This window comes from Toxotes jaculatrix, chromosome 17, assembly GCF_017976425.1.
Source record: "Toxotes jaculatrix isolate fToxJac2 chromosome 17, fToxJac2.pri, whole genome shotgun sequence".
NCBI lineage: Eukaryota > Metazoa > Chordata > Actinopteri > Toxotidae > Toxotes > Toxotes jaculatrix.
This window is the reverse complement of record NC_054410.1, coordinates 10107394-10121229: the sequence shown is the minus strand read 5'-3', so window position 1 is coordinate 10121229 and position 13836 is coordinate 10107394. Positions and strand designations below refer to the sequence as shown.

General features: G+C 42.2%; 2 protein-coding genes across 13 annotated transcripts in view; both read left to right on the top strand.

The window, feature by feature from the left end:
- Positions 1 to 6693, top strand: part of rps6ka1 (ribosomal protein S6 kinase a, polypeptide 1) — a 44602-nt gene extending 37909 nt beyond the window's left edge. For 8 of the 12 annotated variants that reach the window (XM_041060644.1, XM_041060640.1, XM_041060648.1 and 5 more), the window contains 14 exons: positions 374 to 516; positions 636 to 706; positions 835 to 923; positions 1079 to 1143; positions 1284 to 1386; positions 1722 to 1852; positions 2310 to 2498; positions 2642 to 2731; positions 2850 to 3008; positions 3387 to 3548; positions 3696 to 3772; positions 3867 to 3984; positions 4086 to 4223; positions 4687 to 6693. In XM_041060644.1, the coding sequence (XP_040916578.1) occupies positions 374 to 516; positions 636 to 706; positions 835 to 923; positions 1079 to 1143; positions 1284 to 1386; positions 1722 to 1852; positions 2310 to 2498; positions 2642 to 2731; positions 2850 to 3008; positions 3387 to 3548; positions 3696 to 3772; positions 3867 to 3984; positions 4086 to 4223; positions 4687 to 4809 (1658 nt within the window). In that variant the 3' untranslated portion in view covers positions 4810 to 6693. The remainder of the gene's footprint in view (positions 1 to 373; positions 517 to 635; positions 707 to 834; positions 924 to 1078; positions 1144 to 1283; positions 1387 to 1721; positions 1853 to 2309; positions 2499 to 2641; positions 2732 to 2849; positions 3009 to 3386; positions 3549 to 3695; positions 3773 to 3866; positions 3985 to 4085; positions 4224 to 4686) is intronic. The other 4 variants (XM_041060646.1, XM_041060649.1, XM_041060642.1 and 1 more) reach the window with 1 other exon arrangement.
- Positions 6694 to 12262: 5569 nt separating this feature from the next.
- Positions 12263 to 12886, top strand: LOC121197657 (syntaxin-4-like). The gene has a single exon (XM_041061354.1). It carries the CDS (start codon positions 12263 to 12265, stop codon positions 12884 to 12886), a length of 624 nt encoding a protein of 207 aa, XP_040917288.1.
- Positions 12887 to 13836: the final 950 nt, after the last annotated feature.

Here is a 13836-nt window from a genome sequence, read left to right as displayed (position 1 = left end):
ACTAATGAAGCTTCAGAAGGGACAAATGCCGACAATGATTAAGTGTTAAGATTAAGTAATTTGAAGAATGAGATTTATGTTAAATCGAGCTTTGCTGCTTTTGCATTGCAAATTACAGTGTTTGGGATCTTTCTTTCAATTCTGTATTTTGGTATTTAAAAATATTTAAAGTGCTGATAAATAAGAGACAAAAGAAGCCTATTACTCAGCCAAAATGAAAACAGCTACAATATAAGGACACTAATTCAGATTGACGGAGTAAAGTGGTATGGTCCTGTAGGATGCTACAGACATTGACTGTGTTTTGTGTGTGTGTGTTTTGTTTTGTTTTGTTTTGTTTTGTTTTTTGTTTTTTTTGTTTTTGTTTTTTCAGATTTTGGTTTGTGTAAAGAAGCCATTGATCATGAGAAGAAGGCTTATTCCTTCTGTGGTACGGTGGAGTACATGGCACCAGAGGTTGTGAACAGACAGGGACACACCCACAGCGCTGACTGGTGGTCGTTTGGAGTACTAATGGTAAAAAAAAAAATCTTCTTTTTTGTTTTTTTGATTACTCTGAGTGGTATGTACATGATATTTGTGTATGCATGCAGTGTTCTAGATTGTAAATGCACGTTGTATGTTCTCTCTCTCAGTTTGAGATGTTGACAGGAGCGCTGCCGTTTCAAGGGAAGGACCGCAAAGAAACTATGAACCTAATTCTGAAGTGAGCATGCTTTGGATTAAAGAACAATCTAATGCAGAAGCCCGTTGTCACATACAGTAGCTGTTCAAACTCCCTCTCAGTTTCTTTTGAAATAATTTGAGCTATGTGTCGTCTGTCTCTCCCTGCAGGGCACGTCTGGGAATGCCTCAGTTCCTCAGTGCAGAGGCCCAGTCTCTGCTTAGGGCTTTGTTCAAGAGGAACCCTGCCAACAGACTGGGTTAGTATCAACTCATGAACATGACAATCACAGATGGCAGTATGTTTGACACAGTTTTCGAGAGAAGGTTTTGGACTTGGCCCTGTGTTTCTTCAGAAGTGTGTCATTGGTCTTTGTTTGAGACACACTGCTAAATGTTGATCTTTCGCTAACAGGATCTGGTGCTGACGGGGCAGAGGAGATCAAACGGCACGGTTTCTTTCACACCATAGACTGGAATGTGAGAGTTTGGCCATTAATAATATTTAAATATAAGCCCAGTAAAAAAAAAAATACAATAAGAGGATTTTCATTTAGCACAGCTGTGGTATTCTGTAATTCAACTGTATGGTGAGAGTAAACATTCTTTATTCCTTTCAGAAACTCTTCAGGAAAGAAGTAAAGCCTCCATTCAGACCGGCGGTGGCCCGTCCAGATGATACTTTCTACTTTGACTCCGAGTTCACCTCCCGCACTCCTAAAGGTCAGAGGCTAAACCTGAGAGTTCACTTGAGCTGTTTTATTAAATGACTCTGTGTCCGTTTCAAGGTTTTCCTCCCTCAAAGCAGTTCAGTGGAAGTGTTCTATTTTCCCTCTCTCAGCCCAAAAAAAAAAACAGTCAGTACAGGATGTTGTTTAATTAAAAGAGACATAATGGTGATTACAACCATTAAAATGCAGTAACACTTTATAGCAGTGCTTGTAAAAAGCATGTTTGAAAGTGTGGTTTACTGCAGGCTTTTGTTGAACATGAACATTTCTACCTCTGCTTCCAGTCTCCCTTTTTTCAACACTTGACCATATGTTATTATATTACAGATTCCCCTGGCGTGCCCCCGAGTGCTGGAGCACACCAGCTCTTCAGAGGCTTCAGTTTCATTGCATCGACTCTATTGGACGAGGAAGGCTCAGTGGAGCCAGTGCAACCTCCGCTACATCCAGTGGTCCAGGTCAGACTGCAGTTAAATGTAGCAGTGTACATATTCACAGAACACAACGAACACAATTCAACACGCTACACAGCAGCTGTGCCGGTTGGTGGGTGGTGACATGATGGAGGAGGGAAAGAAGTGCAAATTCAGTGTGTAAGGTGTGTGTAGGTGCGTGCGTGCGTGTGTGTGTGTGTGTGTGTGTGTGTGTGTGTGTGTGTGTGTGTGTGTGTGTGTGTGTGTGTGTGTGTGTGTGTGTGTGTGTGTGTGTGTGAGACAGACGGGAAGAATGGGAGAATGAAATGGCTTAACAGAGGTAGATGGCTCCAGATCCTGTTTCATGCCTGGCAGGAGCAGTAATTAACTGCATGTGGTAGATTGAGAGAGACAGTTTTACAACGAGAGAGAGAGAGAAAATGTTGCTAGAAATAGATTCAACTCCTTCCCGAAAACCATCCGCATCCCTCTTCCTTGTCAGCTCTGTCAGCCCGTCAAGCCCCCCCTCACCGCCGCTCTTCAAATTTCAACTCTTCCTCTGCAGCAGTTACACGGGAAGAACCTGCTGTTCAGCGATGGCTACGTACTGAAGGAAGATATCGGCATGGGCTCCTTCTCTGTCTGTAAACGATGTGTCCATAAATCCACCAACACAGAATACGCTGTCAAGGTACAAACACACACCACATGTACAAGGTGCCTTCTTTAGGTGTTCTGAAAACCTAAGAATTAAATCTGCAAAATGTGGATTTGCTACTCGTGAACAACCTTAAACTATGGCCTTCATGTGACTGTTCTTTTTGTGATTGACAGATGATTGATAAAACCAGTACAGACCCCTCTGAAGAGATTGAGATTCTGCTTAGATACGGACAGCATCCCAACATCATAACACTGAAGGATGTGAGTATAAAAACACACACTTGAATCATGCTATTATTTGCCTCGGGAGTTAAATGCTCTGAATGTCACAGTTGGTGATATGATAATATGTACCTGCTTGTGTGTGTTTCCGTCTCAGGTGTATGATAACGGTAAGCAGGTGTTCATGGTGACGGAGCTGATGCGTGGAGGCGAGCTGCTGGATCGGATCCTCAAACAGAAGTTCTTTTCGGAGAGAGAGGCCAGCGCTGTGCTTCACACCATCACCAAGACTGTAGAGTACCTGCACTCACAGGGGGTGAGGATCAATAGCACTAGCTCCTTACTCCTGGGCCCCTTATTCCCTATGGAGGATGAGTGATCTCCTACACATCCAGTTTGTGAATGTGATTCTGCAAATGTGGTATCTAATCAAATCTAATAAACCTGTTATTGAAATCTGCTGTATATAAAACTTAATGAGAAAGCATCTTAAAAAACACAGGAAGTTTCACTTTATTCTAGTTTGGTATGGCGTTGATCAGCCAATAGGCTGAGTATTAAAAAATTAGTAAACATCAGATTGAAAAGAGGAAATGTGTGAGTGAATTCTCACAGCAGAAATCACAACTTTTGGTGCATGGGGGAAGAAAATCCTTATTTTATTCCTCTCTCCTGTGTCCTCTTGTTCTTCTAGGTGGTGCACAGAGACCTGAAGCCCAGCAACATCCTCTATGTTGACGAGTCCGGGAATCCAGAGTCAATCAGGATCTGTGACTTTGGCTTTGCTAAGCAGTTGCGTGCCAACAACGGCCTGCTGATGACCCCATGCTACACTGCTAACTTTGTTGCACCCGAGGTGAGCAGGTCACATGCAGTCAGTCTCATACTTGTAAAGATCAAGACTGTTTCCGGTTTAAACTGAAAGCCTTGAATGATGTTGAGTGAAACCTTACAGGGTTAGACACTGAAATAAAATGTTTACTTGTCTCTGACTGCATTATAGGTGTTGAAGCGTCAGGGCTATGATGAGGGATGTGACATCTGGAGTCTGGGAGTCTTGCTGTACACCATGCTGGCTGGGTAAATGGAAACATTCAGACTCATTTGAGACAGATTTCTATTTGTCACTGCCCTTCACACTCATTCTACCATCTGTCTGCTTTTCTCCCAACAGTTTTACTCCATTTGCCAACGGACCCGAGGACACCCCCAATGAGATCCTAAACAGGATAGGCAACGGTCACTTCAGCCTGACTGGAGGCAACTGGGACACTGTGTCTGATGCTGCCAAGGTAGAGCTCCAAATCTGACTAACTGCTAGTGTTCCTCAGAGATTACCTCAGTCCCCTCCTGTCCCCTTGTCAGTTTCATATTTATTGTGTTCTCCCTTTAGGATCTTGTGTCCAAGATGCTTCATGTGGATCCTCATCAGAGACTGACTGCTAAACAGGTCCTAAAGCACCCCTGGATAGTCCAGAGAGACAAACTACCCAACAGTCAGCTCCCACACCAGGACCCCAAACTAGTCAAGGTAACAGAACTGAGTGCTGAGTACAATATTCGATATCAACTAAGTTATTCATGTAAGGGTGTCAAAGCCATTTAATAAAATATTGGCTGAGTCCTTATCAGATATTTTACTCTTTTGCATAATTAACAGTGGTTTGGATCATAGATTAACATTCATGTTTCTAACAGGACAACAAATGTAAAAAAAATTTACAACACACTGTAAAACGATTTAAGATCAAAGTTAAAAATTATGATTTGCTGAAATCGAAGACATTATTATACATAAAAAACTGAGCAGTGAGGTAAAAAGTAAGGATTAGCATTTGTTTTAGCGAAGCCACTGCAGAGGAACTTTGGAAATTATTTTTCTCCTTATCAGCTTACATTAAATTTACTGAATGCCTTTCTTTTTCATACCCACGTTTTAGAATAGTTAGAATAGTTATTGTGGCTACAATCACCATGTTGCTGTTTATGCATAGGGTGCAATGGCAGCCACCTACTCTGCCCTGAAGAACTCCCAACCAACTCCAGAGCTCAAGCCCATTGAGAGCTCCTTCCTAGCCCAGAGGCGTGTCAAGAAGCTTCCCTCTACCTCCCTGTAGAGACTCAAAACAACCAGTTATCTCACTGGAGACTGACCAAAACTGCACCTCCTGGCTCCAAACCACCCAGTCAGCTTGCTCGGGGACTCACTGTCCACTTGTCACTACCAGCCAAGGAACACTGACTGTGGTCCTGCCCCCATTCTTGTGACATCAGTTGTCCTGCTCTTGCTATCATCCTCCTTGTTGCTCGTCAGCTGCTGTTAGCCAGTCTCCTTGGACTAGGGAAAGATCCTGAAGATGGATGGGGCAATGACGGCAAAAAAAAAAAAAAAAAGAAAAGAAAAGGAAAAAAAAGGGGTGCAGGATTTTGGTAGATGTATTTGTGCTGCGCGACTGTACGTTTGAGTGTGCGTATGGGTGTGTGAGTATGTTTGTGCATGACCTGCCACAGAGCCAATGCAGCCACGTTTTCGATTGTGACAATGAAAGTTTTCTCTCCTCATTGTTGCTGTAATTGGTTGTCATTCAGCTTGCTGCACGCCTGTCTGTCTGCCTGTTTTGTTGTCCGTCTTCCTGTTCTTTTTGTAAAGTTGATGAGCTTTATATTACCGGTTGTGCTGCCAAATCAACCTGTGCTGACAGCACAAATCCACAGTACTGTCCAACTGCTGTTCAGTGTTTTTGAAAGAGCATTATTGATATAAATATTAAACATTTCTGCCGTAATTGCCTCTTTGGCTTTGGTACAGCCAGGACACGGTTATTCTGGGAAATGTCAAATGCTGATGTTTTGGTTAATGTCAATCTTTGCTTGTATTTTGTTGAACAGAGAGAGTGTGTGTGTGTGTGTGTGTGTCAGTTGCATGACCTGGTGTGTGAGTGCGTGAGTTGTGTGCGTGTGTGTGGGAGTTGCGTGCGTCTGTGTACTGTCTTGCGGGATGCTGCAGGGTCATGTGCATGGTCCAGTGACGTGATGCTGTCATGTGGCTTCCTTGTTTCTTTCCTCTTCCTTCTCTCTGCTTGGTCCACCTGCTGGCAACCATTTGAGATGTCTGTTATTTTTATTACTACAACAACTAGTCTAATAGGTGGCTTTCTGTGAAAGAAAACTTGCCCAAGGAAAAATGTGGCATGTTAAAATTCTATATTTGCTTTGTTCTCGTTTTCTCCAGTTTTTTCACTGTGTTTGTTTGATAATGCATATTGGATGCTGTTTCCTGTGTTTGCTGCTTTTGTTGTTGATTGTTTTTTTTTTCATTTTGTCCAAAGAAAGTGGTGATTTAAAGTAGTGAAAGACATGCTGAGCACATCGCAGTCTGTGGGCTTAATGCCGTACAGGTCTCTTCTTCTGTTTTTCGATACGTAAGGAAGACAGGCTGACTGTTGTCTTTATGGAATTGAGCACTCAGAGGCAGCCTCTCTCTCCCTTCAATTCTCTGTCAAGTCACTGGTTGTTAATATCACACTGACCTACTCTTAGTGTGGAGTATCTTCAGCCATCTTGTGTTTCATGATCTTTGAATTAGCTGGCTTGTTTTCATTTTTTTTATTTACACTGAATTTGAGACATCCTGAAGAAAAGTAAATGTGTGTCACTGTAAGTAGCTTCATAGGGTAGGTCCTGCTTTCAGCTCGGTGCCTAGGCCTACAGGTGAGGCAGAATGTCTTACATGGAAAACACACATGAAAACAAACCAAGCAGCCAGAAGATACTGCACATGTGTAGAAGGGAAGACCTGTGTGGCTAAATAATCTATGAACCAGCTGTCTTACCTCAAAAGGGATCAAAATTATATTATAATTATTGTTCAGTGGCAAAACTCTCCTTCCTTTGACTAAATTTATGGTAAGTAAGATGTTATTGTATGATAAAGATGAAGATTTTTATATCTTACAAATATTAAAAACTGAGTTGCTACAACAAACTATCTCTCGGTCTGTTTTAGTTGTGTCTGAAATTAGTGCTCCTGCACCTACATAAAGTAAGGGGGCTCAAAAAAAAAAATAAAAACAAATCCTGACAGTCTGTACTAAACGTAACTAAAAGTGTGGGATCCTACAATATACAATAGTGGCATCTTTTCTTTAGAGCTTCTCTAAAGCTGAACGAACTCCACAACCTCAATGCGACACTCTCTTATGACATTTTTATTTTATTTTATTTTATTTTATTTTATTTTATTTTATTTTGAAAGACCCTCCAGAGCCACAGTAGTATGAATGAAAACTTTATCTCATTTACTCTTTTCCCATAACTCCGACACCACTCTGTAGCTCTGACTTTTCCTCCTGCAGGCCTTTGACAGACAAGAAGAAAATAATGAATGAATCTGTACAATGTTCACGTTGGTATCCGCAACGACGCTAACCTTATTAAGTGGATCGGGTATCAGCTATGACAACTATCATTTTTATAGTGTGCTATCAGATACTTTCATTTATGAATTAATTTACTTCCATGCAGTGAGTTATATCCACAGAAACACCCTGAGTGGAAGTTTCAAAATTGGTGTCAGGAGAGGAAAAGGTGGACTGGTGCATCCGTATTACGTGTCTGTTTAACTGACCTTCAACTCTTGCCTTCTTGTGGTCGCACCCTGGTGTGTTTCCTCTGCTGGTCACTGGAGGGAGATAAAGTGCAAGCTTGTTTTCATGTGAAGGTGAAATGAATCCAGACCCACCTAGTTAAATGCTTTTCTGCCAAAGCACTCAGCACTGACCACGTCTAATGCCACTGTCCCACTGGGGGAAAAACCCAATTCCTTCACACAACCATTGCTCAATTTGTGCCCTCTGATAATAAGTACATGAAGGAGTCTGCATCGTAATTGCATAAAGTCTTGTTAATGTAAATTGATTTCTGTTTATACATGCAGAATGGAGACAGCTTACAATATCTCTATGTAAATGACTTTCTGCTTCAGTGCCTCTCCATCTGTCTCTTCTTGCCTGAAGCATTTTAGCTGTCATCTTATTCCATCTCCTCCTCCTCATGTTCTTTCTTTCTTCCAGCAAGCAAACACTGTTATACCATGAACCATTACAGCAGATTCTGCTTTTACAATATCAACTTGTAGTATCCCCACATATTTCTACCTGCTGTTGCCTGTCTCTGTATGCACAGCTGCACTCACTTTCATAACATTCACACAGCAACTTCTGCTCCTGCGGCTGCATCTGCATTCTACTGACATCCTTTATGCTGAGAATATGCACTGAGCATCATCATGTCCAAGAGAACCGCAGCCCTAAATTGCCTATATACAGACACGTGTTCATGCTTTGATACATTCCCAGTGGACTCTGTTCCCTGCACTTTGACGTCATAGTACCAGTAATTCACAATGCAATGAATGACTTCCTGCTCTTTCACACACACACACACACACATAGACTGACTGACTCAGCCTGCAGCAGCAAAAAGAGGCCTCTGATATTGATTACAGAACAGTGGAAAACAAGCATCATCACCATCATCTGTTCCCCATCTCGGAAGAGAAGAAAGTGGTGCAGTTTTTACCCAGGTCCTGTCTCCTTGGTTTATTACAGCTGTCAGCTGAAGCAGCTCTGTTCAAGTGGAGGCTGAATTTTCTTGGCTTTTTGTAACAGTGAGAGTGTGTGAGGGTGTATGTGAGAGTGGGTGCAGATCCTTGTCTGGTCTGAGCTGTAAAAGGGATACTGCCCAGGGTTGAATAATTTAGTAGAAGTTCTTTTCTATTTTAAGAGGTCTTATGATGTAGTCTGTACTTCTTTGGTTTTGCTCTGGACAGTGTGAGCTATGGATGTGATGTGTTGCTTATAGCATTCCCTGAGGTTCTGTTAAATTGCAAATGCAAACACAAAAACCTAAGATTGATGCTTAATCTCTCGCTCTTGCGCTCCATGCAGCGCCTACCTCCAAGGGTAATTTATCATTTTTACGGTAACAATATGGTCACCTATAATTCATTTTAACCCTCCACACACACAAAAACACAATACTAGCTTTACTACATACAACATACACTACACAATTCATACTGGCGGGACATTATGCGTGTGCACCAGTCATCCAGTTGCTGGATACATGTGATATATATATATAGTAGATGCAATGAATATTGTAATAGCTGTACCAGCTATGAAGGTTACCCGACACAGGATCTCTGATCTCTCAGTCCCAGAGGTACAACGTTCTCTGTTTTCTCATTTCCCATATAAAGATTTTTTTTCTCCATTAGACTTATTCAAATCACTCTGTTATTTATTCATTCAGTTATGACAAACATACGTAAACATGGCATGACATAACAGTACATGTATGTCATTAGATTAGACGTGTTTTAATGGGTTAGAAATCCACTGCAGTGTATTTGTCAGCACAGATTAACGTATGTGAGTCCTCACCTCTGCAGATCAGACTTTACTTACTCAAACCTGATGATGTAACCTTTTCAGTATATCCACTGCCAAGTTTCAGCCCAGCTAATGTGATTCTGCAGCTGCACACGGAACACTCAACTCTGACGCTAAAGATGAAGAGCTTAAGGAAACTCTAAGTACTCAATCACTATCGTTTTAACAGGACAACATATAGGCGCACAAATTCTGTCTGGCCTCCACTTTTACACACACAAGCACGCACAGATTAAAGTAATCTGGACCAGAGGGTGCAGTATAAGAGATTGAGAACAGGCTTTTATCACAATTGTAAGGGAAAGGAGAGAGAACAACAGAAATGGATGGTGGAACGGGTGAGAGATAATTGTATTTTGGACGGATTAGGCACTTAACACTCAAATTATTTCTGCATACTGGATGAAGGCACCTTGTCTTGTCTGTGGGTGTCAACTGTGTGCTTGTAAATGTAAAAGAATGTTTCCAAGTACATATGTTTGACTTTGTCATAACAAAACAGTTCTTTGGTTAAGCATCACTGTGTTTGCAGGCAGGCCAAGTCCTGCTGCTCAAGATGTTTGCCAATGATGACGGCAATCTGTGTGTGCAGCACTGTAGGCACCATGTGGGATTAGTTTAGAGTGAGTGGATTTTAACTGTGGGACATTGCGCAACCAATAGCCTCTTCCAAAAAATGGGCATCGTGTCTAAAAAACTCAAATGAAGCATCTTGTCTTGATCCCTAAAAAATCTTTACTTACTCAAGCAATCATGTTTATTTTGAGCAACTGTTTAAATCTGAGGGAAATTGTGCAACACGTGCAAGTAAATGATCATGCGCAGCATGCTGCACCGCCCTAGTTCAAATTTCAGTGGATATTCTAAACATATTCTAAACATATAATTTTGTTTTTCTTAAAATAGCATTCAAGATGCCCAGTGTTTCATGTACATTATTCAGTGTTATGCAAAATGAAAAGTTTTCCATTAAGTTGATCCTTCAGAAAAATGTAACTCTATTGACATGCTTTATTCGTATTTAACTTTATATTGTACCTTTGTTTTTTCTGAATTCACCTGAAAATGTCTTTGTGTACTCTCTATGACTATAATTCTTTTGCAAAAGTCCTTCTTGTTCTGGCTTGTTGAAAAGAAGGATAAAGACCTGAAGGTTTCCTGTCCTTGGGGTTTCCTGCCATTTATTCTTCCTATAGGCACGTAAAATACAAGCTCTTCCTTTTTGTCCTTCTCTATCTTTGTAATGCTCTGCCTTTCTCACTCTTTTCTCTGGAGATCACTAAAGCTAAAAACACAGGGAGAGTAGTCAGTGCTAGTGCTAATGCAAAGCCAATCCTGAGATGAAAACAAAGAGCTAAGTGAATACTCAAATATGCAAGCACACAGACAGGCACACCTCTGACCTGCTAAAAGCCTCATTGTTTTGAATCACCCAGGCTGAAGGTAGTTATTTAAAATATCACTTCTTAGTGCTCCAAATGTACCAGTGTAAGCTGTTTCAATTTTGTGTGTGTGTGTGTGTGTGTGTGTGTGTGTGTGTGTGTGTGTGTGTGTGTGTGTGTGTGTGTGTGTGTGTGTGTGTGTGTGTGTGTGTGTTCTGAGGGTATTTGACTGAACTTATCCTGTGTGCTGTTTCATCCTCTGATCATATCACCTCTGCAATGCGGCCTCAGCAGAACCAACTTAGGCAATATTTGCCTAGACAGAGAGGATAGGCTTAGCTGTTAGTGAGATGGATATTACAGAAATCCAAAGAGGAAAAAAATATCAAGGTATCATATCATGATAATGTAACTCTCTGATCAGTCTGGTCAAAACTGATGGCTGGTCATGCAACAGTGCAACTTTCAGGACTTCATTTCCAGGGCAAGGCATTTAAATGAAACACATCACAACAGCTTTAATATAGGTTAAATCCTCTGGTAAAAAAAATATATAATTGTATTCAAGAGTAATCACAGAGCAGGTTGGCAGACATTCAGAGGAAGGTTTCTACAAATTCCGCGTCACTGTTTTTTGGGGGTAAACATAACAGCACTCTTGATGAGAATTTTTTTTTATTATGCAGGATAAATAACACTAATCTTTGTATGATTTCTTGGTACCACACCAAAATGTACTTTTGAATGATATGAATTTAATTTACAACTAATCAGATATACAGCATTTGAAAAATGCTGTTCTTGTCCCTCTTTTTCCTTGCTGTTTCTTAGCAACCATGCATCTTCTTGCTTGCCATTTGAGTTCTGTCAATAGAAATGAAGAGGATTTTTTGTTATTAGAATGAATCCAAATGTCTACAACCTCTAGGCTGTTTGTATGTTTTTGGAGATTTATTTGGCTGTGTGCAACAGTGTCTGTTACATATGATTTAAAGAAGTTAGAGAGGAAGATGTAGTTTCTAGAAAGGCTGTGAGCTGTCAAATAGGCCAAAAGAGGGAGGAATTGTAGGGGAGAATGTGTAAAGGGGAATGGCAAAAATACTGAGCAGCAAGGTGACAAAGGGAGAGAGAAACTGGAGCAGCACCCCTCCCTCCTGCTTTTGCCATCTGATGTTGAGACTGTGTTGCTAGGGGAAACCATCTGAGCGAGAGAACGGGAGAAAGAGGGAAATGGAGAGACCAGCTGGGAAGAAGGATGGCAGCAGAGAGGCTGGGAGAACAGAGAGTGAGCCAACTGGCATCAGCAAAGAGGAGAGAGATCTGATACGTCTGCATCTCTTGTCTCACTCTGCCTCTCTTGACTGAGCAGAGCTGATCAAAGCAGAGCTCCAGATGATGACGACGACGAAGCAAAGCAGTCAAGCAGAGGACACGACAGCCTGCCAGCATCAGCAGCACAGAGGCAAGGCTGCCCAATCATCAGCTGACATGCTCATGATTTCAGCAGCCAATGAGCTGCCAGCAGACTCCTCCCCAGCACAACCACTCAGATGCAGAGACAGCACAAGCCTGGCTCGGATATCTTATTAATGAATGGAGCAGTTCCCAGGCTGCATCACTGCACATCTCTGCACTCTCTGCTCGGCTGCTCTCTGTTCTGACACTGGAAGACAGAGGAAAAACCTCAACAACGACAAGGACAGCAGCAGTACAGGAAGAGCTAAACACTGGCCATGAAAGGACGACAAAGAAACAAAGACTCTCATGATGAGGACACGGCAACAGCTATTAAGAACACTGACCCACATCCTGATATCCAACCGCCAGGTTCACCTTCTCCATCATCATCATCTTCTCCCCCTCTTCCTCCATTAGCCATGGCACCTTCCACATCCGCCTCTGCTCTCCTGGCACTGGCATCTCCAGCCACCAGGCGCTCCATTTCCATGGGAGACTTCCGGAGGGTGACAGGGGCTCTGTTAGCTGGTTCTGAACCCCCATCCACCTCAGCCACGGCCCCCTCCTCTAAGCTTGTCACCCCCAGCTCCAGCATGGAGTTTGAGGCAGCTCGACGGCGCCTCCTGGAGGTGGAAGAACGTCAGCGTGTCATCAGAGAGATGGAACGGCGGCTGGAGGAGCTCAGGGAGGTGTTTGTGCGCTCAGAACAGGAGGTGGTGGTTCACGGGGAGCTGGTGTCAAGGATATCTAGTGCAGCCCAGCAGGGGGAGCTGTATGTGGCTGAGAATAGCCAACGGCTGAAGAAAGGCCTGAGGTTCAAGAAACATCGACCCACCATCGTCTTCTCCTCCATGCTCGGCCTCCGCACGTGCCTCCCCTGGCCTGTGAAGCTCAAATAGGACTAAAAGGCTCGCATTTCCACCTTTGCTTTCAAAATATCCTTTACATAAACAGGAGGATAGACTTCCATTCTTTAGCTATCACTCATTGACATGGCTGCTCTCCAGTTTCCACCTTTCTGCTATTGTATCCTGAGGCTGGTCCTCCAGGTCTTTAGAGTGCCTACAATAATCACAAATGCTAGTAAGGGGCTTCCTGTTCAGTTCACTTCTGGGGATATTCTCTGGCTAGCAAACCAGTCAAGCCAGTACCAGTGAAATGTGTGCAGGATGTCATTATGTTTTTATTGTTTTCACAGATACTTTGCTGCTTACAGTTTGCTGTGGTGTTGGACGTGCATAAGACAGTTTATTGATACAGTATCCATGGTGCATAGATGAGTCATTTTTCAGGTGATGAGGGAGAAGACGTTCAGACTGGCCTGTGAGGTAACACAAGCTTTGTGGTGCATCTCTTAACATATGCAGCAATAGACAAAAAGCCAATGAGGATTATGTAATGATAACCTTTTCAGTGGAGGAAAAGAAAAACAGGGTGAAAGAGGGAAAGAACAAGGAATGAGGAGAACAAGGAAAGCATTTAACTAGTTGCCTCTCCTGCCTGTTAGAAGAGAAGTGAAGGGCAGCGAATGAGGATGAGAGGTGAAGCTGTGATGGGGCTTGCTGCACTGTTATATAAAACCAAGGATGCAGTAAAGAGGCAGGAAATGTAAAAGAGGAGAAGTCTGAAACTGAGAAAATGCTCAATGTAGTTTATAATGTAGATGACATTTACAGAAAATGTGCCTTGGCTTTTCCATGACCACTCGTCCACTACCACAGCCTCTGTTCTTGGCAACATTAAAGGGGCAATATGTAAGTATTCTAGTTTAAAATTATACATATATAACATATAATATAAAAAATTAAGATTATCAACAGTTTTATCCTTATATAAATTTATATTGTAA

Coding starts and splice junctions, on each gene's coding strand:
- LOC121197657 (XM_041061354.1), top strand. CDS start 12,263: ATGAAAGGACGACAAAGAAACAAAGACTCTCATGATGAGGACACGGCA.